The following is a 26,770-nucleotide window of genomic DNA, read 5'->3' as shown; positions in this document are numbered from 1 at the left end:
TTTACATGCAGATGAGGTTGCCATCTGGTGGATTTTCTCTAACTAAACACTAATAACATTTAGAGGTATTAGCAGAACAATTCTTTTCTAGGTTGGCAAATGCTGCCATTTTTAGAAAACATGTAGTTTATTTTATCATTTATTATGTCCATATTATGATTTGTACTGAATGGGTGCCAGTTTTTTGTAACTTACGTATGAAAAAAAAAAAAATACCAGTACCAGGAGAAGAAATAAACTAAAGCTTCAGATTTAAAAGTTAAAAAATGTGGGTGGAAAAAGATATTTCATTCAAATGATTAAAAAAAAAACAAAAAACGAGAGCAGGTGTGGTATACTTATCTCAGGTAAAATGGTCTTTCAGTAAAAGTTAGCTACAATATTCACTATATAGTAATAACAGTATCAGTTCAGAAATGAACAGCGATGGATTGGAAGATGGCGACCGGCAGGAAGGTAGGGAGGGAGAGAGTGTGAGAGAGTGGGGGAACCATAGAGGAGAGTGTAGATGTGTGTGGTGTGTGTGTGTGAGCTAGGGACAGTTAGATTCTGCAAGTCCTTCAAGGGGCTGCCAAACTGGGAAGTCTTAGACAGTGGAACCCTGCACACAAAGCAGACACTTCTGGACAGCCAGTCCAGGCACAGAGACCATGCTATCTTGAGAAACAGAGCTGCTTGAGACTAGGATCCTGGCCTCAGCACCACCCAGTCATGTCTCAGAAGCAAACCAGGACCCTGCAGCCACTGGAGACCGAAAACTGCAACCACAGATTTAAGCCAACAGACAACAAGAATGCAGACTTCCTGGCTGCAGATTTCTGTGAGTAAAAGAGCCTATCCCATTCCCTGCAGGATTTCACATAGCACTATAGTAACTGATAGACCCGCCCCTCACTCAGGCAGCAACACCCCTATGGGAGTTTGAGCTTAGGAGCACCTGCAGGGACCTCAGTGTTGCTAGGGTAATTTGAGCCTGTGCATGCACAGAGACTGGAATCTGCTCCCTGCAACGCAATCGGGCGACCAACCCAGAAGCGTACACAGGGCAGCAGTGCCACCTGACTTCGATTCTAGGTAAACGCACTCGGAAGTCTGTTTTCCACAGTGCACATGGAAATCTGTTTTCCGCAGCGCAGGCATGCCACAGTGCTACTGTGCAACCTAGTCCCCAAGGTGACTGGAACCCAGATTCTCCCGGCAAGAGGCAGCACTGAGCACCACTGACTTGACTCTGTTACTTACCATGTGTGCCTGGGATCCCTGACTCACAGTGCATTCACACTAAGAGCCCAGTGACTCTAATTCTTGGTGCGTGTGCACATGGGGACCCTGTTTCTCAGCAAGAAAACACACAAGGCAACAGAGATATGACACTCGATTCTTGGTGCAGACACAGGGAAACTCTGACTCCTGGCATGCACTAGGGGACTCATTTTTCAGCACACACCAACAGTGCAGTGCAAGTGAGTCCATGCTTCTAGGTGCATGCACAAGACCACACTGAATGCTGGTAACACTGACCCTGGGCGAGCCTGGTTCCCACCAACCCATGGTAGCCAAACGTCCTAGTGTCGGAGCACTTTAGTGATACTCGGGTGGTGCGAAGCTCCCATGGACAGCCCAGGTCGACGCAACTCGAAGTTTGAACCTTCTGGTGACAATCAGAATGGGAAAATGATGTAATCCCCAGAGGAAAGAAAATGAAGAGTCACCAAGAAAGGAAATTAGTGAAATTGAAGCATGCAAGATGACAGAAAAAGAGTTTAGAGTAACGGTAGTGGAATTCATACATCGGATGGATGTGAAAATCAACAACCTATGCAAGAATCAGGAAGAAATGAAAAGTGATATAGCTACAATCAAAAACACCATGGAAAATTTCAACAGTAGACTAGAAGAAGCAGAAGGTCAAATTAGTGAGTTAGAAGATTGGGTACAGAAACAAGCCCAATCTGAATACCAACTGGAGAAAAAAATTAAAAAGTAGGAGGAGAGCCTAAGTGAGTTATGGGACAACATGAAATAAAGTAACATGTGTATAATAGGGCTGCCAGAAGGACAAGAAGAGCAGGAAGGATTAGAAAAACTATTTGAAGAAATAATGACAGAAGACTTCCCGGATATGGGGAAGAAAAAAGTTACACAAGTATAGAGAGTCCCAAGCTGGATCAATTCCAAAAGACCCACACAAAGACATGTCATAATTTCAAAGGCAAATATTAATGACAAAGAGAGAATCTTTTTTTTAATATATTTTTTATTGATTTTTTTACAGAGAGGAAGAGAGAGCGATATAGTTAGAAACATCGATGAGAAAGAAACATTGACCAGCTGCCTTTTGCACACCCCCCACTGGGGATGTGCCTGCAACCAAGGTACATGCCCTTGACCGGAATCGAACCTGGGACCCTTCAGCCCGAAGGCTGATGCTCTATCCACTGAGCCAAACCGGTTTCAGCAAGAGAGAATCTTAAAGGCAGCAAGAGAGAGACATAGGGTTACCTACAAAGGATCTCCCATCAGATTATCAAATGATTTTTCAAGAGAAACACATCAATCTAGAACGGAATGGAAGGAGGTATACAAAGTGTTGTAAAGCAAAGGACTGAATCCAAGAATACTCTATCCAACAAGGCTATCAATCAAAATTGAAGGGGAAATCGGGAGCTTAGCAGACAAAAAAGGCTAAGGGAGTTTATCACCACCAAACCAGCAATGCAAGAAATGCTAAAGGGCCGAATATAAATATAAAAATATATTTTTTTTAAAAAAAAAGAAATGCTAAAGGGGATACTGTAAAAAGTTAAGAAGGAACACAGACAGAAAAATAGATATAACTACAAAAAAAATCACCTTTCAGTAATAACTTTAAACATAAACGGACTAAATGCTCCAATCAAAAGATATCAAGTGCTGAGTGAATTAAAAAACACGACCTATATATATACTGTCCATAAGAGAACCACCTCGAAGAAGTGACACACACAGATTAAAAGTAAAGGGATGGAAAAATATCTTTCAGTAAAATGGAAATGAAAAACAGCTGGGGTAGCAATACTAATATCTGAAAAAATACCCTGTTTCCCAAAAAATAAGACATTGTCTTATATTAATTTTTGCTCCCAAAGATGCACTAGGTCTTATTTTCAGGGGATGTCTTATTTTTCCATAAAGAAGAATACTGTACACATTTATTGTTAAATGAAAATCAAGGAAATTTATTACCTGTATACTGTATGGTAGTATGGTAGTTGTCAACACAAACCAGACAAACTGTGAATCCTATAGTATCAAGAATTTACTCATTTATTCAATAACAATCATGCCATCATCTTCTGGAACATTATCATAACAATCCAATTCCTGAATTTCCTGGTGAATTTCTTGTGACTCCATTTCTTTCAGAATCAGTGGACCAAATCTCTCATGTTTAGCAATAGCATTCTGAGACAGAGCCTGGGGGGCCTTATTTTCAGGGGGATGCCTTATATTTCACTCAGAAGGAAACCTGTAAGTAGGTCTTATTTTTGGAGGATGTCTTATTTTCGGGGAAACACGGTAGACCTCAAAGTGAAGGCCATAACAAGAGATAAGGAAGGCCACATAATAATACTAAAAGGATCTATACAACAACAGGATATAACCCTAATAAACATATATGCACCCAAGGCAGAGCACCCAAACAATACTCCTGGAAGATGTCAAGGGAGAGATCAACAATAATACAATCATAGTAGGGGATATTAATACACCACTGACATCACTGGATCATCCAGACAAAAAAAATCAGCAAAGACACAGCAATCCTAAATGACTCACTAGATCAGATGGACTTAACTGACATCTTCAGAACATTGCATCCCAAAGCCACGGAATATATGTTCTTCTCAAATGCACATGGGACATTTTCAAAAATAAACCACATATTGGGTCCCAAGCAAAGTTTCCCCAAATTTAAGAATATTGAAATCATACCAAGCATCTACTCAGACCACAGTGCCATAAAATGAGAAATAAACTCCAATTTAAAAAATCCAAAAATCTCAAACACTTGGCAGCTGAATAGCATGATATTAAATAATGACTGAGTTACCAATGATATCAAAGAAGATATTAAAAGCATCCTGGAAACTGATGACAACAAAGACACAACAATCCAAAATCAATGGGACACAGTGAAAGGATTCCTGAGAGGGAAGTTCATAGCTCTACAGGCCTACCTCAAAGAGCAAGAAAATATGGTAGTAAACCATCTAACTCTACACTTCAAAGAATTAGAAAGAGAGCAACAAAAAAGCCCAGAGCAGAAACCGGTTTGGCTCATGGATAGAGCATCGGTCTTTGGACTGAGGGGTCACAGGTTGGATTCTGGTCAAGGGCATGTACATTGGTTGGGGGCACATCCATGGTGGGGGTGTGTGCAGGAGGCAGCTAGTCGATGTTTCTCTCTCATTGATGTTTCTAGCTCTCTATCCCCCTCCCTTCCTCTCTGTAAAAAATCAATAAAATATATTTTTTTAAAAAAAAAAAAGAAAAACCCAGAATAAGAAGGAAGGAGATAATAAAGATCAGAGCAGAAATAAATGACATAGAGACCAAAAAAAAAAAAACCAAAAAAATACAAAAGATCAATGGAAACCAAGAGCTGGTTCTTTGCAAGGGTAAACAAGATTGATGAACCAGGCTCACCAAGAAGCAAAGGAAAAGGACTCAAATAAACAAAATCAGAAATGAGGGAGGAAAAATAACAACAGACCCCACAGAACTACAAAAAATCAGTAAAAAAAATATTATAAAGAACTCTACTCCAATAAACTAGACAACCTGGAAAAAATGGACATATTACTAGAAAAATACAACCTTCCAAAACTCAATCAGGAGGATTCTAAAAATCTCAATAGGAAGGATCCAAGATGGCGGCATAGGTGAACACACCTAAACTGCTGCCACGCACAACAATTTCAAAACTACAGCTAAAAACAAAACGTCTATCACCCAGAACCAGGGGAAAACTGGCTGAAAGAAAGCTCTACAACTATTGTAGATTGAAAGAGAAAGGAGCATTCAGGACACAAGCACTGAAAAACAGGGGCGGGAGCGCAATATGGGCAGGCGGCGGATCACGGCTGGTGGAGAGCATTGCTTTCTTCAACCCAAAGAGAGACAAACTCCCAATTTCTCTGAAATCTAGTTTCTGGGGAGATGCTAGAATGTCTGGCATCGGGTAGGAAAGTGAGGGTGGCTTGCTTGCAGAGCTGCTTGCAAGAATAATTGTTTGCTATTATGGGGTCGAGATGCAGTGTCACAGTCAGAGAGGCAGAGAAGGCTGACTGGCAGCCATTGCTGTTTGCCATGCCCTAGCATACAGACGCCCTGAGACTCTGCCCTGCACAATCTACAAACACATCCAAGCTCCAAGCAGCAGCCTTTGCATATGAATAGCCTTCTCTATTGCAGTTTAACCTAGCAAACTTGCAACCTGGTGCAGATAGTTGCAAAGCTTCCAAGCTCCAAGCAGGGAGGAGAGGACTGTGGTTCTAGCTGTAGCTCCTGCAGGGTGGCCTCAGACAGTAGCTGAACTGCACCCCATTGGAGATCCGGAAACTAGAGCATCTAGTGGTCGGTGTGAGACGACACCAGATTTCAACTACTCTCATAAGGGAAACATTCAAGAGACAGACTCAGTGAGTACCAAAGCCCTACAGGAACAAGTCCTCCTCCATAAACGTGTCTCCAGCACAGCTATTCCTCTGTTATAGACACAGAGGGTTCTCACAGCCAATTGGCCTGGAGGTCAATTCAGCCCAGTGACACCAACAACAATCAAGACTTAACTACAACAAGGGTGTACATACAGTCCACAAAGGGGTGCACCAAGAGTGTCCACATCAGGCAACTGGGAGGCTGACCCATTGAACTATATAGGACGCTCAGTCACACAAAGCTACCCTACCAACTCAGGGAAGCAGCGAAAATTCTGAGAAAAGAAAAGAGATCTCAAACAAAAGAAATGGAGGACAAAAGACTGGATATAGAGTTCAAAATCACGGTTATAAGGTTTTTCAAGAATTTCCTAGAAAAGGCTGATAAATTTAACAAGACCCTTGAGAATATGAAAAAGAAATTAAGCAACTAGAAATTAAACATACACTTACTGAAATAAAAAATATTATAGAGACACAACAGCAGACTAGAAGAACTCAAGAATCAAGTCAAAGATTTGAAATACAAAGAGGCAAAGGACACTCTTTCACAGAAGCAAGAAGAGAAGAGAATCCAGAAAGTTGAAGATAGTGTAAGCAGCCTCTGGGACAACTTCAAGTGTACCAACATCAAAATTATGGGGGTGCCAGAAGAAGAGAAAGAGCAAGACACTGAAAACCTATTTGAAGAAGTAATGACAGAAAACTTCCCCCAACTGGTGAGAGAAATAGACTTACAAGTACAGGAAGCACACAGAACCCCAAACAAAAGGAATCCAAAGAGGACCACACCAAGACACATCATAATTAAAATGCCAAGAGCAAAAGACAAAGAGGGAATATTAAATGCAGCAAGGGAAAAACAGTTAGTTACCTACAAGAGAACACCCGTACAATTATCAGCTGATTTCTCAACAGAAACTATGCAGGCCAGATGGAAGTGGCAAGAAATATTCAAAGTGATGAATAGCAAAAACCTACAACCAAGATTACTCTACCCAGCAAAGTTATTCAGAATTGAAGGGCAGATAAAAAGCTTCACAGATCAGAATAAGCTAAAGGAGTACATCACCACCAAACCAGTATTATATGAAATGCTAAAAGGTGTTCTTTAAAAAGAGGAAAAGAAAAAAAAAAAGTAAAGATAAAAATTATGAACAACAAATACATATCTATCAACAAGTGAATCTAAAAGTCAAGTGAATCAAAAATCTGAGGAACAGAATAAACTGGTGAATATAATAGGATCAGAGGCATAGAATGGGAGGGGATTGATAATTCTCAGAAGGAAAGGGGTGTCTGTGAGAGGGGGTATGGGAAGAGACTGGACAAAAATCATATACCTATGGATGAGGACAGTGATGGGGGGAGAAGGTAAAAACAGAGGGTGGAGTGGGGACCAGGTAGAGGGGAGCTATGGGCGGGGGGGGGGGGGGGGGGGCGGGGGGGGTGTGCAGAGAAACAATTGTAATAATCTGAACAATAAAATTTATTAAAAATAATTTTCGAAAAATAAGTAAATAAAAATCTCAATAGGCTGATAACTATGGATGAAATTGAAGCAGTAATCAAAAAGCTCCCAACAAACAACTGGTGAAAGAAATAGACTTACAAGTACAGGAAGCTAGATGGCTTCACAGGGGAGTTACATCAAGCTTTCAAAGAACCAAAACCTATCCTCCTAAGAATAATCAAAAAAATTCAAGAGGAACAATTCCAAACTCACTCTATGAAGCCAGCACCCTAATACCAAAACCAGATAAGGACAACACAATGAATGAGATTAAAGGCCAATATCCCTCATGAACAAAGATGCCAAAATCCTCAACAAAATTCTAGCAAATTGGATCCAGCAATACATCAGAAAGATCATATACCATGAACAAAAAGGATTTACCCAGGGGATGCAAGGATGGTACAATATCCACAAATCAATAAACGAGATACATCACATAAACAAATTAAGAGATAAAAATCACATAATCATGCCAACTGATGCAGAAAAATTATTTGACAAAATCCAACGCCTCTTCTTGATAAAAAAAACTCTCAGCAAGGTGGGAATAGAAGGATCATGCCTCAACATAATAAAAGCCATATATGAAAAACCCACAGCCAACATCATACTCAATGGAGAAAAACTAAAACCATTTTTCCTAAGAACAAGAACAAGAAGGGATGCCCACTCTCGACACCTCTCTTTAACACAGTACTGGAAGTACTAGCCATTGTGATCAGACAAGAAGAAATAAAAGGTATCCAAATTGGAAAATAAAAAGTAAAACTGTCTTTATTTGCAGATGACATGATATTATACATAAAAAACCTTAAAGACTCAATCAAAAAATATTAGACATAATAAATGAATTCAGAAATATAGCAGGTTACAAAATTAACATCAAGAAATCTATGGTATTTCTTTATAATGATAGTGAAATTATAGAAAGAGAGACTAAAAAAGCAATCACATTTATCATCACTCCACAAAAATTGAAATACCTATGAATAAACTTAACTAAAGAAGTAAAAGACCTCTATGTGAAAAACTATAAAACACTGGGGGGGGAAAAAAAAGATAGAGGAAGATGTAAACAGATGGAAGAACATACCGTGTTCATGGATTGGTAGAATCAACATCATTAAAATGTTCACACTACCCAAAGCAATCTATAGATTTGTGGGGAGCTGCCCTGAATGCAAGGGTCTTATGTGCCTGAATGCAGGCATAAGCGTGGGACACAGCTCTCTATGTACCCTTTGTATTAACGTAAGTGGGAAATTACTGCTGTTTTTAGGAATACTGATACATGCTTAACTGCTGACATCCTTGCTTATTCTATAGGTTAAAGAATAGTCAGGAGCCTGTTGACGCAGAAGGAACTATGGTTAAGAGGAAGATAGAGTGTTTGTGCAAGGAAGTTGGCAGGGTGATAAGGTTAAAGAACCGGGTGGGCTTCGAAACCCATTGTGCTTACAATACTTGCCTAAAGGAAACACTTCCTGTTACACAACTGTACAAGAAGGCTTTGAGCCGAGACCGGTTTGGCTCAATGGATAGAGCATCGGCTTGGGGACTGAAGGGACCCAGATTCGATTCCGGTCAAGGGCATGTACCTTGGCTGCGGGCATATCCCCAGTAGGGGGTGTGCAAGAGGCAGCTGATCGATGACTCTCTCTCATCGATGTTTCTAGCTCTCTATCTCTCTCCCTTCCTCTCTGTACAAAATCAATAAAATGTATTTAAAAAAAAAAAAGAAGAAGAAGAAGGCTTTGAGAAATAAACTCGGGGCTGCAGACCTCGGTCTCAGTCCTCCCGACCCCATCTTTTCTTATCTGTCTTTTTTCTCATCCTCACCCCCTTATCCAGGTACTGTTCGTTGCCGGCAGGTTCCTGCATAGATTCAATGCACTCCCTATTAAAATATCAACGCCATATATCACAGATCTACAACAAACTTTCAAAAAATTCATTTTAAATAGAAAAAGACCCCAAATAGCTACAGCAATCCTGAGAAAAAAGAACAAAGTAGGTGGGATCTGAATACCAGATTTCAAAGTCACTGTTCTTAAAACAGCCTAGTATTGGCACAATGACAGACATATAGATCAATGGAATAGAATAGAGAACACAGGAATCGACCCAAAGCACTATTCCCAATTAATGTTTGACAAAGGCAGCATGAATATACAATGGAGTAAAGACAGTCTCTTCAAAAAATGGTGTTGGGGAAATAGGACAGATACATGCAGGAAAAAAAAAATGTAACTAGACCACCAACTTACACCATACACATAAATAAACTCAAAATGGATAAATGACTTAAACATAAGATGGAAAACCATAAAAATACTAGAGGAATCCAAAAGCAGAAAAATCTCAGACACATGCCAAAGGAACTTCTTCACAGATACTGCTCCTAGAACAATGGATAATTAAAAGAAAATGAACAAATGGGAATACATAAAAATAAAAAGCTTTTGCACAGCAAAAGAAACTATCAACAAAACAACAAGAAAGCCCACTGCATTGGAGAACATATTTGCCAATTTCATCACCAACAAGGGTTTAATCTCCAACATTTACAAGTAACACATAAAACTTAACAAAAGGAAGATAAATAACCCAATAAAAAAATGGGCCACAAGCCTAAATAGACACTTTTTGAAGAAGGACAGAAGGCCAAGAGACATATGAAAACATGCTCAAGTCACTAATTATCTGAGAGATGCAAATCAAAACAACAATGCTGTATAATCTCACACCTGTCAGAATGGCTATCATCAACAAATCAACAAAGGACAAGTGCTGGTGAGGATGCAGATAAAAAGGAACTCCTTTGCACTGCTGGTAGGAATGCAAACTGGTGCAGTCATTGTGAAGAACAGTATGGAGTTTCCTCAAAAAACTAAAAATGGAACTTCCATTTGACCCAGTGATCCCACTTCTAGGACTATATCCCAAGAATCTAGAAACACCAATCAGAAAGGATACATGCACCCCTACATTCATAGCAGCACAATTTATCATAGCTAAGATTTGAAAAAGGCCTAGGTGCCCATCAGCAGATAAGTGGATTAAAAAACTCTGGTACATCTACACAATAGAATATTACACTATGGTAAAAAGGAAATTCTTAATATTTGCAACAGCATGAATGGAATTGGAGAGCATTATGTTAAGTGAAATAAGCCAGTCAGTGAAATATAAATACCACATGATCTCACTCATTTGTGGAATATAATGAACAACGTAAACTGATGAAGAGGAACAGATCCAGAGACAGAGAAGCATCAATCAGACTGCCAAACCTCAGAGGGAAGATAGGAGAGGGTGGGGGAAAGGAGGAGAGATCAACCAACAGACTTGTATGCACACATAAAAGCACAGCCAATGGACCAGAACACCAGGGTGGTGAGGGCATGAGTCGGGGGTGTGGGGGTTAATGGACGGATAAGGACATATCTGTAATACCTTAATCAATATAGAAATTTAGAAAGAAGAAATAAACAGCGATATAATAGCAAGAGACTTAAATCCATCACTCTCAACATTGGATAGATCATTCAGAAAGAAAACTAATAATGAAACAGTAGAACTAAATAATACTATAGAGCAAATAGGCCTAAGAGATAACTATAGAATATTCCATATAACAGCACCAGAATAAACATTCTTTTCAAGTTCTCATGGAACATTCTCCAGTATAGTTCATATGTTGGCCACAAAGCAAATCTTAACGAATTTAAGAAGATTGAAATCATAGCAAGTATATTTTCTGACCACAAAGGTATACTGCTAGAAATCAATAACAGGAGGAAAACAGAAAAATTCACAAAAAATAAACAATACATTCCTAAACAACCAATAAGTCAAAGAAGAAATCAAAAGATAAATCAGAAAGTATCTTGAGACAAATGAAAAGAAAAAGACATCATACCAAAATGTATGTGCTGCAGCAAAAGCAGTTCTAAGGTTTTATAGTGATGAATGCCTGCATTAAGAAAGAATATCTCGGCTGAAAGCAAGCGGAAGAAGATGGCGCTCACCAGCTTTTTACCTGCACCTACTCAGCTATCTCAGGACCAGCTTGAGGCTGAAGAAAAGGCAAGATCCCAGAGATCACGGCAGACCTCACTGGTCTCCTCCCGAAGAGAACCTCCCCCATACGGGTACCGGAAAGGCTGGATACCTCGGTTATTAGAGGATTTTGGAGATGGAGGTGCTTTTCCAGAGATCCATGTGGCCCAGTATCCACTGGATATGGGACGAAAGAAGAAAATGTCGAATGCACTGGCCATTCAGGTGGATGCTGAAGGAAAAATTAAATATGATGCAATTGCTCGACAAGGACAGTCAAAAGACAAGGTCATTTATAGCAAGTACACTGACCTGGTTCCTAAAGAGGTCATGAATGCAGATGATCCAGACCTGCAAAGACCTGATGAAGAAGCTATTAAAGAGATAACAGAAAAGACAAGGGTGGCCTTAGAAAAATCTGTATCACAGAAGGTTGCTGCGGCCATGCCTGTTCGAGCGGCTGATAAACTGGCTCCCGCTCAGTATATCCGATACACACCATCTCAGCAAGGAGTGGCTTTCAACTCTGGAGCAAAACAGAGGGTTATTCGTATGGTGGAAATGCAGAAAGATCCAATGGAACCTCCAAGGTTCAAGATTAATAAGAAAATTCCCCGAGGACCACCTTCTCCTCCTGCACCTGTCATGCATTCTCCTAGCCGAAAGATGACTGTGAAAGAACAACAAGAGTGGAAGATTCCTCCCTGTATTTCAAACTGGAAAAATGCAAAGGGTTATACAATTCCATTAGACAAACGTCTGGCTGCTGATGGAAGAGGACTACAGACAGTTCACATCAATGAAAATTTTGCTAAATTGGCTGAAGCCCTTTACATTGCTGATCGGAAGGTTGGTCATTATAATTTAACTAGAGGCCCGATGCATGAAGATTCATGCAAGAATGGGCCTTCTTTCCCCTGGCTGCCAGCACCACCTTCACTCTGGCCGGAGACTCCTTTCTGCTCCGGCCTGGAGCTGCCTTTCCACCTTCCCACGCTGCCCAGAGGCCTGGAGTGGCTGGCATGGTGCAGGATGATGACGTAAGCAGCCCCTGGCTGCTCAGTGACTGCATATGCAAATTAACCCTCCAAGGGTGTTTTTGTGTATTCGCTCCTGATTGGCTGGTGGGTGTTGGCAAAGGTACGGTCAATTAGCATGTTACTCTTTTATTAGTGTAGATTATATAATGCTCTTGATAATTTGTAAATACCTCCTTGGTTACCTAAGATACTGTTATTTTAGCTACTGTACTGGTATGAGAGCCAGAGATGGCAGGTGGCTATTTGCAGCTCTGTATCTGGTCTCAGTCTTTACAGACTCATACATAAACCTCACTACTATAATTTCCTCAAAATTTCAGAATAATGGTTTACTAGGCTGATCCCATTTTGTGCAGATTGCCAGCTGCTGTTATTAGATTTCATACTTTTTCTCTATTTTAGATGTAGATGTTTCCCAAAAAGTCAGTAGCAGGAAAGGGCAAGTAAACATTTTGATGAGTTGAATGGAATAGAATATGGCATTCATAGTACTAGCTGTCTAAATATGGTACTAATATGTGACTTTGAAATTCAAATACATCATGACACATGTTTAGAACATAGAAAAGTATGTCTTTTTTTATATTGGAATTAAAAAATAATTTTAACTTTGTAATGTGAAAAAAAAAAAAAAAAAAAAAAAAAGAAAGAATATCTCATCAACTAAAGGACTTGTATGCATGTATATAAGCCTAACCAATGGACACAGACACCAGGAGGGTGAGGGCATGAGGGGAGGCAATGGGGAGATAAGGACACATATGTAATACTTTAATCAATAAAGAAAAAAAAATTTTTAGCCGAAACCGGTTTGGCTCAGTGACAGAGCATCGGTCTGCGGACTGAAAGGTCCCAGGTTTGATTCCGGTCAAGGGCATGTACATTGGTTGCAGGCACATCCCCAGTAGGGGGCGTGCAAGAGGCAGCTGGTTGATGCTTCTCTCTCATCGACGTTTCTAGCTCTCTATCTCTCTCCCTTCCTCTCTGTAAAAAATCAATAAAAATATATTTTAAAAAAATTTTTTTTCAAAGAAGATCACAAATAAGTATAATAACTTAACTTTACACCTTAAGAAATCAAAGAAGAAAAACTAACTAAGGCAAAAGTTAGCAGAAAGAAGGTAATAAAGATTGTAGCAGGAACAAATGAAAATACCAATATTAAAAAAACAATAAATTGAAACTTTTTTAAAAATATAAACAGAATTCACAAATTTTTAGCTAAACTAATCAAGGGGAAAAAAGAGGGCTCAAAAGGGCATAAATGTGACTTTTTAATTATTTATTTATTTATACTTTTTGTCTGTTTCCTGTTTTAAAATTTATCTTTATTGTTGAAAGTATTACAGATGTCCCCTTTTTTGCCCCATTGACTCCCTCTACCGCACCTGTGCTCTCCCCTCCCCTAGACTTCACAGCACTGTTGTGTGTGTCCAAGGGTTGTGCATATATGCTCTTTAGTTAACCTTTAGCTAAACTAATCAAGAAAAAAGATATTTAAAATTTCATAAATGTTACTTTTTAAAATTTATTACATTAACATAAATACTCAAAAAAATAATTTTTTTTCTTTTTCTGGAACATTCAGAAATTTGTGGAGGCAGAGAAAATGGTCGTAGAATAGACAAACATGGTCTGAGGCTTGTCCTGGAACAGAAATAACAGCTGTGGGCCGCACTTGGAGTGTTTGTTAGCAAGCTAAGGGACAGCCGAACTCCAGGAGAAGGTGAGGGACTGCTGGACGGGATTCCTCTGACAGGGAAGCACCCATGGCGGCTGGGTCCCGTCCTGGAGCTACGGGCTCGGACAGGAAATCTCGCCATCTTGAAAGGAAAAGTGGATCTTGTCAGAGGCCTGAATATCCACAGCTGTGGCGACCGCCAAGCAGTTGTGAGTCCCAGAACACTGGTCCCAGGTGGCACGAACACTTGGACTCAAAGGAGCTCTCCACTCCACCGAAAGGTCAGATTTCGCAGGGATAGGGTGAGGTCTCTAGTCCTGGCAGAAGACAGAAACATGAGCACTGTGGGTGCTGGAGGTCCGGGGAGGTATTTGCCTAGAAAGGCCCCGGCCTTTTGGGCTTGTGTGATCCGTGATTGTGGGAGGGGTTTCTCAGAGCTGCTAATAGGGGGGATCTCTAAAGAGCAACCCGTTTTGATCTGATGCAGAGGGATAGCCTACGAGTTTCAGGGGTGTGCAGTCTGCTTGGACTTACCCACCAGCCTCTGCAAACCAGTTGAGTGTCACAGAGAAAAAAATGCTAGAGAGGCCTTAGAGTACTAGAAGTCAAACCAGAAACACTGCCACCCAGAGGCTGAATCACAAATTGACCCTAGTGTAATAAAAAAATAAAGGAATACCAGAAATTAAGACACCACCGCTTAAAAATCAGGACTGGATTACAACACTGAGGAGCAGTGAAATGCAGGGAACTGCAATACTGTCTAGACTGGGAAATAGGCATGCCAAACAGAATGATGGAGGAAGTGAATGACCTTTACTACTGCACAATTTATTTTATTTTTAAATTTTTGTTTTTATTTTCATTTTTTGCATCATTTACTAAAGAAATTAATTTTTTCTTTTTTCCTCACTTGATTTTACCTTTTTAATTATTACATTTTTATTTGTAATCATCATTATTACTACTACTATTTTATCTTTTTTATTTTATTTATTTTTGTTTTGTTGATATTATTTTTTAAAGGGTCATTTTATTTGCTCTTTATTTTACTTTGGGATTAGTGTTCTACAGTCAATTTTCACCTTTCCTTCACCATCACTTTATTCTATCTCAATTCTACCTTTATGCCATCACTCTCTTCCTAACCTTTCCCCTTTAGGTGTCCTGTTTATCTTAACTCTTTCCTGCTCTAGATTTTCCCTATTCTTTCTGTTTACCCCCTGTTAAAATTTCCCCCTACTTATATATATCTAATTTCCAATCCCCTGCTCCAATTCCATACACACCTTTTTTTCCCCACTGTCCTAACTGAAAAAAAAATTATTTTTTCTCTGTCCTTTTGTAGTTGTTTGTTTGAATGTTAACTATATCAAAGTTTTATGCTTTTTTTGTGAGATTGTTTTGCTTATTCTTTTTGTTTGATTGTTTGTTTGTTTTTATTTACTGTGTTGTAGTTTGTTTTTACTTCTGTTTTCCCTTTCCTCGCTTGATATTAGTTGGTGTTGTAGGTTGTATTAATCTCCAGGTACTTGTTGCTGGCATTTGCTGTGATTAATGGTTGTTCTATTGGAGTTTCCTTTTCCTATATATAGTTTGTTCCTCTTTTCTCTCTCAGTCTCATTCTAGTCTCTCTTATTTTTTTTCCACCTTTTCCCAATTTCATTTTGACACTCCCTTTTTTTCTTTCTTTTTACACTTCTTTCTCTCCTACCCCCTAATTTGCCTTTGTCTGGTGGTCACCTTTATTGAAGGTTATTAATATCGAGAATATATATTTGTTCAGTGCCTTGTGTGTTGTACCTGGTTGTGTTGAATTTTGTACCTTTAAATCAGGGGTCTTCAAACTACGGCCCGCGGGCCACATGCGGCCCGCAGAGGAGTCTGATCCTGCCCGCCAGGTTTTTTGGGCAGTTAGCGCAGCCGAGGTGTTACAGTAGGAATTAGTAGTTCATATAGTCCGGCCCTCCAGCTCTCTGAGGGACCGTGATCTGGCCCCCACTTTAAAAAGTTTGAGGACCCCTGCTTTAAATCAATGCAAGAGAGAGAGAACTATATAACCAGACATCCTAAGAAGAGAGACCATGGGTAGAGAAAGAAACAGCTCGCATATGAAAGAAAAGTAGGAATCATCCAAAAAGGAATAAACGAGTTAGAGGCAAGCAACCTACCAGAGCAATAATTCAGATCAATGGTCATAAGGTGGCTGAAAAGAATGGAAGACAAATTCGACAATATGTGTATGAACCAAGTGGCAATGAAGAACCAAGAAGAAATGAAAAATGACATCACTGTTGTAAAGAACTCAATAGAAAACATCAAGAGTGGATTAGAAGAAGCAGATGACTGCATCACTGAGCTAGAAGACAAGGTAGCAAAAAATATCCAAATAGGGCAGCTTCAAGAAAAAAAAAATTAAAAAGCAGGAGGAGAGCCTAAGGGAACATTGGGACAACATGAAACAAAACAACATCCACATAGTAGGCATCCCAGAAAGAGAGGAAACTGAGCAAGGAATAGAAAAAATGCCTGATGAAATAATGACAGAAAACTTTCCTGATATAGGGAAGAAAAAACCCACACAAATCCAATAAGCTCACAGAGTCCCAAGCAAAATGAACCCCAAAAGACCAACGCCAAAGCAATGGCCTTGTCAAACAACGACAAAATAAGAATTCTAAAAGCGGCCAGAGGGAGACAGAAAGTTACATATAAAGGAACCCCATCAGACTAGCAACTGAATTCTCAACAGAAACTCAACAGGCCAGAAGGGAATGGAATGAAATATACAAAGTCATGCAAAGGAAGGGTCTGAATCCAAGAATACTGTACCCAGCAAGGTTATCAATCAAAATTGAAGGTGAAATCAGGAGCTTCACAGACAAAAAAGGACTAAGGGAATTTATCACCACCAAACCAGAAATGCAAGAAATGCTAAAGAGTCTGCTGTAAATAAGAAATTAAATTAAAAAAATAAGTAGGAAGCAAAGAAGGAACACAGGAATGTAGAATAAAAATGGTGACAAATAAGTACCTATCAATAATAACTTTAAATGTAAATGGATTAAATGCCCCAATCAAAAGACATTGGGTAACAGACTGGATAAGAAAACAAGACCCATATATCTGCTGTCTACAAGAAACCCACCTCAGAAAGAAAAAAAAAAAGACGCACACAGACTGAAGCTGAAGGGATGGAAAAAGGTTTTCCAGGTGAATGGAAATGAAAAAAAAGCTGGGGTAGAAAAACTTATATCTGACAAATTAGATTTTAAAGTGAAGGACATAACAAGAGATAAGGAAGGCCATTTCATAATATTAAAGGGAGCAATCCAACAAGAAGAAATAACTCTGGTAAACATATATGCACCCAATACAGTAGCACCCAAATACATATAAAAAAAATCCGCTGGAGGATATCAAGGGAGAGATTAACAGCAATACAAAAATAGTAGGAGACTTTAGTACACCACTGTCACCATTGTACAAATCCTCCAAACAAGAAACCAGCAAAGAAACATCAATCCTAAATGACTCACTAGACCAGATGGAATTAATTGACATCTTCAGAAGATTTCACCCCAAAGCCATGGAATTTACATTCTTCTCAAGTGCACATGGGTCATTTTCAAAGATACATCATATGTTGGGACATAGGCAAAGTCTTTCCAAATTCAAGAAGATAGAAATCGTATCAAGCATCTTCTCAGATCACAGTGGTATAAAACTGGAAATCAACTATAATAAAAACAATCCAAAGAAATCAAACACATGGAGAATAAACAGCATGCTATTAAACAATGACTGGATTACCAGAGAAGTCAAAGAAGAAATAAAAAAGACATCATGGCAACAGATGACAATGAAAACACAACAATCCAAAATTTATGGCACACAGTGAAAGCAGGCTTGAGATGGAAGTTCATAGTTCTACAAGCCTACTTCAAAAAACAAGAAACAATTGTAATAAATTACCTAACCCTACAACTCAAAAAGTTAGAAAGAGAGCAACAAGAGAAGCCCAGTGTAAGCAGAAGGAAGGAAATAATAAATATCAGAGCAGAGATAAACAACAGAGAGACCAAAGAAACAATACAAAAGATCAACAAAACCAAGAGCTGGTTCTTTGAAAGGATAAACAATATTGATGAACCTCTACCAGTCTCACCAAGAAGCAAAGAGAGAGGACTCAAATAAACAAAATCAGAAATGAAAGAGATGAAATAACAACAGACTCTGCCAAAATATAAAGGACTGTTACAAAATACTATGACCAACTCTATTCCAACAAACTGAACAACCTGGAGGAAATGAAAACATTCCTAGATAAATATAAACTTCCAAAACTCAATCAGGAAGAATCCAAACACCTCAATAGCCCAATAACTATGGAATAAATTAAAGCAGTCACCAAAAAGCTTCTGGCAAACAAAAGCCTGAGGCCAAATGGCTTCAAAGAAGTGTTTTACCAAACATTCAAGGAAGAATTGAACCTATTCTCCTCAGACTATTCCAAAAAATTCAAGAGGAAGGAACACTTCCAAACTCCTTCTATGAAGCTAGCATCACACTAATTCCAAAACCAGAAAAAGACAACACAATGAAAGAGAATCACAGGCCAATATCCCTCATGAACATAGATGCCAAAATCCTCAACAAAATTTTAGCAAATTGGCCCCAGTAGTACATCAGAAAGATCATACACCATGACCAAGTAAGATCTATTGCAGGAATTCAAGGATGATACAATATCCACAATTCAATAAATGTGATACATCACATAAACAAATTGAGAGATAAAAATCACATAGTAATATCAATTGATGCAGAAAAAACATTTGACAAAATTCAACACCCCTTCTGGATAAAAACTCTCAACAAGGTGAGAATAGAAGGATCATACTTCAACATAATAAAAGCTAGATATGATAAACCCACAGCAAACATCATAGTCAATGGGCAAAAATTAAAACCATTTCCTCTAAGAACAGGAATAAGATCAGGATGCTCACTCTCACCACTCCTGTTTGACATCATGCTGGAAGTATTAGCCATTGTAATTATACAAGAATAAGAATTAAAGGCATCTAAATTGGAAAACAAGAAGTAAAACTGTCCATATTTGCAGATGACATGATATTGTACATAGAAAACCCAAAAGACCCTGTCAAAAAACTAATAGACTTAATAAATGAATTTGGCAATATAGCAGGATACAAAATTAATGCCAAGAAATCTATGGCCTTTCTATACACCAATTGTGAACTTACAGAAAGAGAGACTAACAAAGCAGTCCCATTTATCATCACTCCAAAAAAATTAAAACACATAGGAATAAACTTAACCAAAGAGGTAAAAGGCCTATACCCAGAAAACTAAAGGACACTGAAAAAAGATATAGAGGAAGATGTAAACAGATGGAAGAACATACCATGTTCATGGATTGGTAGAATCAACATCATTAAAATGTCTATACTACCCAAAGCAATCTGTATATTCAATGCACTCCCCATTTAAATACCAACGCCATATTTCACAGACCTAGAAAGAACTCTCCAAAAATTCATCTGGAATTAAAAAAAGACCCTGAATACCTTCAGCAATCCTAAGAAAGAAGATCAAAGTAGGAGGAATCTCAATACCAGATTTTAAGCTGTATTACAAAGCAACTGTTTTCAAAACAGCATGGTACTGGGACAAGAACAGAAATATAGATCAATGGAATAGAATAGAGAATCCAGATATCCACCCAAACCACTATACTCAATTAATATTTGACAAAGGAGACATGAACATACAATGGAGTCAAGACAGTTTCTTAAAAAATGGTGTTGGGAAAATTGGACAGATACATCCAAAAAAATGAAACTAGATCACCAACTTACACCATACACAAAAATAAACTCAAAATGGATACAGGACTTAATCATAAGACAGGAAACCATAAAAATACTAGAAGCATCCACAGGCAACAAAATCTCAGACGTATGCCAAAAGAACTTCTTCACTGATACTACCCCTAGCGCAATGGAAGCTAAAGAGAAAATAAACAAATGGGACTACATCAAAATAAAAAGCTTTTTTACAGCAAAAGAAACCATCATCAAAACAACAAGAAAGCCCACTGTGTGGGAGAACATATTTGCAAATGTTACCACTGATAAAGGTTTAATCTCCAACATCTACAAACAGCTTATACAACTAAATAAAAGGAAGATGAATGATCCAATTAAAAAATGGGCAATGGACCTAAATAGAATATTTTCAAAAGAAGACAGAAGGAAGGCCAAAAGGCACATGAAAACATGTTCAAAGTCACTAATTATCCGAGAAATGCAAATCAAAACAACAATGCGGTACCATCTCACACCTGTCAGAATGGCCAACATCAACAAATCAACAAACGACAAGTGTTGGCGAGGTTGCGGAGAAAAAGGAACCCTCGTGCACTGCTGGTGCGAATGCAGACTGGTGCAACCACTGTGGAGAACAGTGTGGAGTTTCCTCAAAAAACTGAAAATGGAACTCCCATTTGACCCAGTAATCCCACTTCTAGGAATATATCCCAAGAAAATAGAAACACCAATCAGAAAGGATATATGCACCCCTATGTTCATAGCAGCACAATCTACAATAGCCAGAATTTGGAAACAGCCTAAGTGTCCATCAGCAGATGATTGGATCCAAAAACCATGGTACATCTACACAATGAAATACTATGCTGCCATAAAAAAGAAGGATTTCTCATCATTTGCAGCAACCTGGATGGAATTGGAGAACATCATGCTGAGTGAAATAAGCCAATCAATGAAAGAGAAACACCACATGACCTCACTCATTTGTGGATAATAAAGAACATTATAAACTGATGAACCATAAGATAGATATAGAGACAGTATATCAACAAGTAGACTGTCAAATTACAGCGGGGAGGGGAGAAAGATCTGGGGGAGATAATAGATCAACCGAAGGACTTGTATACATGCATATAAGTGCAACCAATGGACACAAAACTCTGGGGAGGGAGGGGATGTGTGGGAGGGAGGGAGTGGGTCAAAAAAAAATCAATAAAATATATTTAAAAAATAAAATAAATAAATAAATAAATAAATAAAATAAATCCGACTTTATTTTCAAAAAAAAAAAAAAAGAAAAAAAAAAGAAACTAGATCACCAACTTACACCATACATAAAAATAAACTCAAAATGGATAAATGACTTAAACATAAGATGGGAAACCATAAAAACACTAAAGGCATCCACAGGCAGCAAAATCTCAGACTTATGCCAAAAGAACTTCTTCACTGATACTGCTCTTAGGGCAATTGAAGCTAAAGAGAAAATAAACAAATGGGACTACATAAAAATAAAAGCTTTTTCACAGCAAAAGAAAGTATCAACAAAACAATAAGAAATCCCACTGTATGGGAGAACATATTTGCAAATGTTATCACTGATAAAGGCTTAATCTCCAACATCTATAGACAGCTTATACATCTTAATAAAAGGAAAATATTTTCTTTAGTTCATTTGCCCATTTCTTTATTAGATCATATAAAGAAATGGGCAAAGGAACTAAGAAAATTTTCAAAAGAAGACAGAAGGAAGGCCAAGAGACACATGAAAACATCCTCAAAGTCACTAATTACCCAAGAGATGCAAATCAAAATGACAATGCAGTACCATCTCACACCTGTCAGAATGGCTATTACCAACAAATCAACAAATGACAAGTGTTGGCGAGGATGCAAAGAAAAAGGAACCCTCATGCACTCCTGGTATGAATGTAGACTGGTGCAGCCACTGTGGAGAACAGTATGGAGTTTTGTCAAAAAACTAAAAATGGAGTTTTCATTTGACCCAGTAATCCCACTTCTAGGAATATATCCTAAGAAAATGGAAACACCAACAAGAAAGGATATATGTACCCCAAAGTTCACAGCAGCATGTTTACAATAGTTAAGATTTGGAAACAGCCTAGGTGCCCATCAGTAGATGACTGGATCAGAAAACTATGGTACATCTACACCATGAAATACTATGCTGCCATAAAAAAATGAAAGAATTCTTACCATTTGCAGCAACCTGGATGGAATTGGAAAACATCATGCTAAGTGAAAGCCAGTCAGTGAAAGAAAAATACCACATGATCTCACTCATTTATGGATAATAAAGAACATTATAAACTGTTGAAAAAAAAGATAGATACAGAGACAGTAAAGCATCAAACAGAATATCAAATTACAGCTGGAAAATTAGGGAGAGGTGGGGAGAAAAGAGATCAACTGATCCCTTTCCCCAGCTGCTGATAAGGTGCTTGGTTCTTCTGAGGAAGCTAAGGCCGCGTTGGGGTGAGGACCTCATTTCATCAGGCGACTAGCACCGCTCCAGGCAGCACTCACCCTTGCCATGGCCTCTGTCTCGGAGCTCCCCTGCATCTACTCAGCCCTCATCCTGCAGGATGATTAAGTGATGGTGACGGAGGATAAGATCAATGCCCTCGTCAAAGCAGCTGGTGTAAATGTTGAGCCTTTCTGGCCAGGCTTGTTTGCAAAGGCTCTGGCCAATGTCAACATTGGGAGTCTCATCTGCAATGTAGGGGCTGGTGGACCTGCCCCTGCAGCTAGTGCTGCACCAGCAGGAGGTCCTGCCGCCTCCACCGCTGCTGCCCCAGCTGAGGAAAAGAAAGTGGAAGCAAAGAAAGAAGAATCTGAGGAGTCTGATGATGACATGGGCTTTGGTCTTTTTGACTAAACTGGCTCTTTTGTAGCAGTCAATAAAAGCTGACCTCTGTTAAAAAAAAAATTTTTTTTTAAAGAAATCAACTGAAAGACTTGTGTGCATGCATATAAGCATAACCAATGGATGCAAAACCCGGGGGGGGGGCATATATGGGAGTGGAGTGGGGGGACAATGGTAATTTATGTACACATATAACTTAACTAGTGCTCTAACACAGATGTTATATACAGAGCACTAAGTTAGGTATGCAATTTTACCTATATGTTCTCAAAAATTCTAGTTTAGCACTTCTTAGTTGGGATTCAGGAATCTGTGTTTTAACAACTCCACCAGGTGATTCTCATCATGAGAGAAGGTTGGGAAACACTGATGTAGTGAATAGTCATATACTAATATATGATTTACATATTATAGAATTATTTATATCATGTTTTTCTGAAACAGATTTTTTTGTTGTTGTTGCAAAGTGTGCTTCTTAATTTCCTACCCTCAATGTTATTAGCTTTGAACTACATTAATTCTCTATATAGAATGTATTATAAGGCTTCCAGTTAAAGAAGGCAGATTAGACAATGAATTTACCTCTGCTACTTCATGAAGCTCCACTAAAATGACAGCAAATTATTTTTAAAGGCATAAATAGAAAAAGAAAATAGGAGAGGAAACAACAGAAGACTGGTGAAGTAGAAAAAAATATTGGGAGTTGAACAGCAATGGATGAGGTGAGTGTTAAGCTAACTTAAACCGGAGAAAGCTGAAACGTAAGGCTAGTGATGATAGGTTCAGTTCTTAAAGCTATGGGATATCCCTAAGGTATAGGGTGAATGAGGGCTTAAAAAGGAGGACTGACTGAAAGTACGTATAAGAAAAAGTTAGACCAAAAAGCTCCTTATCCATTCCAACAAAAGTTTCAAGTTTTATTTAACATATTTTCAGAAATAGCTCTAGTTTTGGAAACAATAGGTATAGACTGAGTATATACTAAATAGTAAGACACTCTTCAGTCACTTTTTTGCTGCTTGGTTTCTAACATATTTTCAGTTGGGTAAGAGACTGGAGAATTCTGGAGAAGCTGACCAGCACTAGTATAATGTTCTACAAACAGTGATGTCTGGAGTTCTCCCTTTGAAAAGACTGAATTTCTGCCCAGTTACTCCTCAGTGAATCTCAAAAATTCCCAAGTGCCCAACAATGAAGGCAGAACTTCTCTTTTGTGCCTCACTCTTAAGTATTTTTCGTTGGCCAAATGCCAAGATATTTGCAGGAAGTTTCTAAAATGAAACAATAGCAACAAGAATCAAAAGAAAAAGAATCAAAATATATAATTAATAATATTTTCAGAAATACAAAAAATATGGCATTCATGACATAAGAATAAATGGAACTTTTAAGGAATGAGAAAGCTATTAGAAATTTAGAATATTGTGTGTATTAGAAATCTAAAAAATTAATAGAAAAATTAAAGTTAAATTAAGAAGCTTTCCTAGAGAGTAGAACAAAAAGAAATGGAAAACGAATCAAATACTGGAGGGCCAAATTAGACCAACAGAAGTTGGAGAAATAGAGGACAGAAAAAGGAGTGTGGAAAGCCACCACTTGCCAATACTGTCACGAGAGCACACCAAGAAACACAGAAGACCGATGGACCTTCGGTGTTAGCAGGGCTGATGCTAAGGTAGTTGGTTGAGGTAGTGGTGGCTCAAAGCAACTACCTAACCTGATAATCCTTTTACTGTTTACCAAACTTTATCTTTGATATGCTGTATGCATTGCTAAAGGACAAATGTGTACAGTAGGTCCTCGGGTTACCTTGGAGATCCATTCCTATGGCACGATGTAATGTGTTTTTCACCATAAGTCAGAACCCACCTACATAAGCACCTATGCCACTCACATGGAGCACATACACAGCAGTAATGAAGTAAAACAGTAAAAAAAAAAAAAAAAAGGAAAAGAAAGATAATAATTCCTGACCTTTACTTGTGCTAAATAAATAATAAAAAACATAAAGCACATATGTACATATGTCAAAAGGACAGAACTTTTTTTTTTAATAAATAAATGGGAGATGGCGATGTAACCACAAATGGTGTACATCAAGTCCAACATAACCAAAGGACTGCCTGTATTCAAGTAAATAAATAGCAGACTAGACCAGAAGTTGGAGTGCCTCTTTAAGAAAGAGGCTCCACCTGGCTCCCAATGCCTTCAAATTTCATATTTCTTATCTAGTGTTTTCATTTGTACATCAGTCCCTCCTTCAGAACCTGAACCCTGCTGCAAAGGTTGTAGTATTCTGGCACCCCGGACAGGGACTGAGAAGTAGATTCGCCTGAGTGAAAAATGAAGTGAAAAAGGAAAAGTGGAAATTCACTGGAAAGGTGGGACATTCACCATGCACAAAGCCCATGCCAGCTTCAGAGTCACAGCTGTAAGTAGATGGGGACATTTTTAATCAGCCAGGCTATAATGGGGAAGAATTGAGCAAAAGACAAAAACATAATTGTAAATTTTTAGCTTGCATGCTCAAGGATAAAGGAATTAAGGTGTCAAAAGGTACTCTCTTAAATCAGGCTCAAGGAAAATAAATGCCCTTGTCATCTTTAACTAGTTGGGCTCTTGTTCAAACTGCATTATGCCCACTTCGTATTGGGTATCAAAAGTCTATAACGCCTAAGGCCCTGGAACCTCCACCTATAGTGGGGGAAGGTTCATCAACTAGAGAAAATGGGGATGACAATCCTTTTTACAAAAGGACTCTTTAATACTTTGTCTGAAAATTACCAGATGATGCCTTGGCACAGGCAGGTTTTAGCTAAAATGACTTTAGATGCCAGTCAATGCTATGGAGAGCAGAATATGATGAAATATGTAAACAACAGACTAAGATCTGGTCCGCATTCTGGCTGTAAGTTCCAGGCAATGTAAAACATCTGAAAAATCCATGAAAAGAACTCTGATTTATTAAGCCGTGCCAATGTGTTACGCACACTTGTAAATATCATATACACTGAGTGGCCAGATTATTATGACCACCTCATGTTTGTAGGCAAATTAGCTGTACACTGCATCGTATGGGATATGGAAGCCAAAGCCCTGTTCAAACACCTTTGCTGTCTGCAGTTACCAAGATAAAATGTCTCCAATTTGCACAGAAACACAAGCATTGGACAGTCGAGCATTATAAAAAAGTCATATATTTTAATGAATCACGTTTCCAGTTGCATCATGCAGATGGCAAAGTGAGAATTTCGCAGAAACAGCATGAAAGCATGCACCATACTTGCATGAGTACAATCCTTCAAGCTGATGGGGGTAGTGTTATGGTTTGGGAAATGTTTTCCTGGCATGATTTGGACCAAGATCATCCTATCATGTTGATGGCTTATCCCAATGGAGATTGCTTCTTCCAACAAGACAATGCTCCATGCCACAATGCCCATATTGTACAGGAGTGGTTTCAAGACATGAGGGAGACTTTACTTTGCGTAGGTGGCCCCCACAATCACCAGATCACCATCCAATTGAGTATTTGTGGGACGAAGTTAAAAGAGCCATCAGGTAGTTGGTTCCACAACCATCAAATCTCACAGAACTGGACAGTGCTATTCATCAGGCATGGTGTCAGATTCCTCGCATCACCTTTCAACATCTTCTGGAGTCAATATCAAAAAGAATTGCTGTAGTATTGAAGGCAAAAGGTGGCCCAACGAAGTACTGATGGGGTGGTCATAATAATCTGGCCACTCAGTGTATATGAGTGTTCTACTGATTGTTGTTTTATCTGTCTTTTTGATTGGTTTAATGATTAAGCATGCCTTTAATTTATCTTAATAGTAAAGAAACAGTAGATGGCCAGATCATTGCTAAATTTCCCCAGAGCAAACAGCATGTGAGGGTAGGGAGAGAGAATATCAGTAGTACATGTGGCCTATAACAAAAGGTCCTAGGAAAATTCCCTAGACAAAGAGAGGTAACTAAAAATGGCCTAGCTAGCCCATTAATTATTAGTTCTCTTGGTGATCCT

The 26,770-nt window shown here is 38.7% G+C and overlaps 1 protein-coding gene and 1 pseudogene across 2 annotated transcripts; both read left to right on the top strand.

The window, feature by feature from the left end:
• The first annotated feature begins 11,222 nt into the window (after window positions 1-11,222).
• Window positions 11,223-12,358, top strand: LOC311615358 (SNW domain-containing protein 1-like). The gene has a single exon (XM_084870796.1). It carries the CDS (start codon window positions 11,239-11,241, stop codon window positions 12,322-12,324), a length of 1,086 nt encoding a protein of 361 aa, XP_084726922.1. The 5' UTR covers window positions 11,223-11,238; the 3' UTR covers window positions 12,325-12,358.
• A 10,052-nt stretch (window positions 12,359-22,410) lies between these two features.
• On the top strand, window positions 22,411-22,783 carry LOC311614927 (large ribosomal subunit protein P1-like; annotated as a pseudogene). The gene has a single exon. The product of its transcript is annotated as a large ribosomal subunit protein P1-like (transcript).
• The last annotated feature ends 3,987 nt before the right edge of the window (window positions 22,784-26,770 follow it).

This window comes from Pipistrellus hanaki (genome assembly GCF_964339955.1).
Source record: "Pipistrellus hanaki genome assembly, chromosome: X".
Lineage (NCBI taxonomy): Eukaryota > Metazoa > Chordata > Mammalia > Chiroptera > Vespertilionidae > Pipistrellus > Pipistrellus hanaki.
This window is presented reverse-complemented; position numbering and strand designations above follow the sequence as displayed.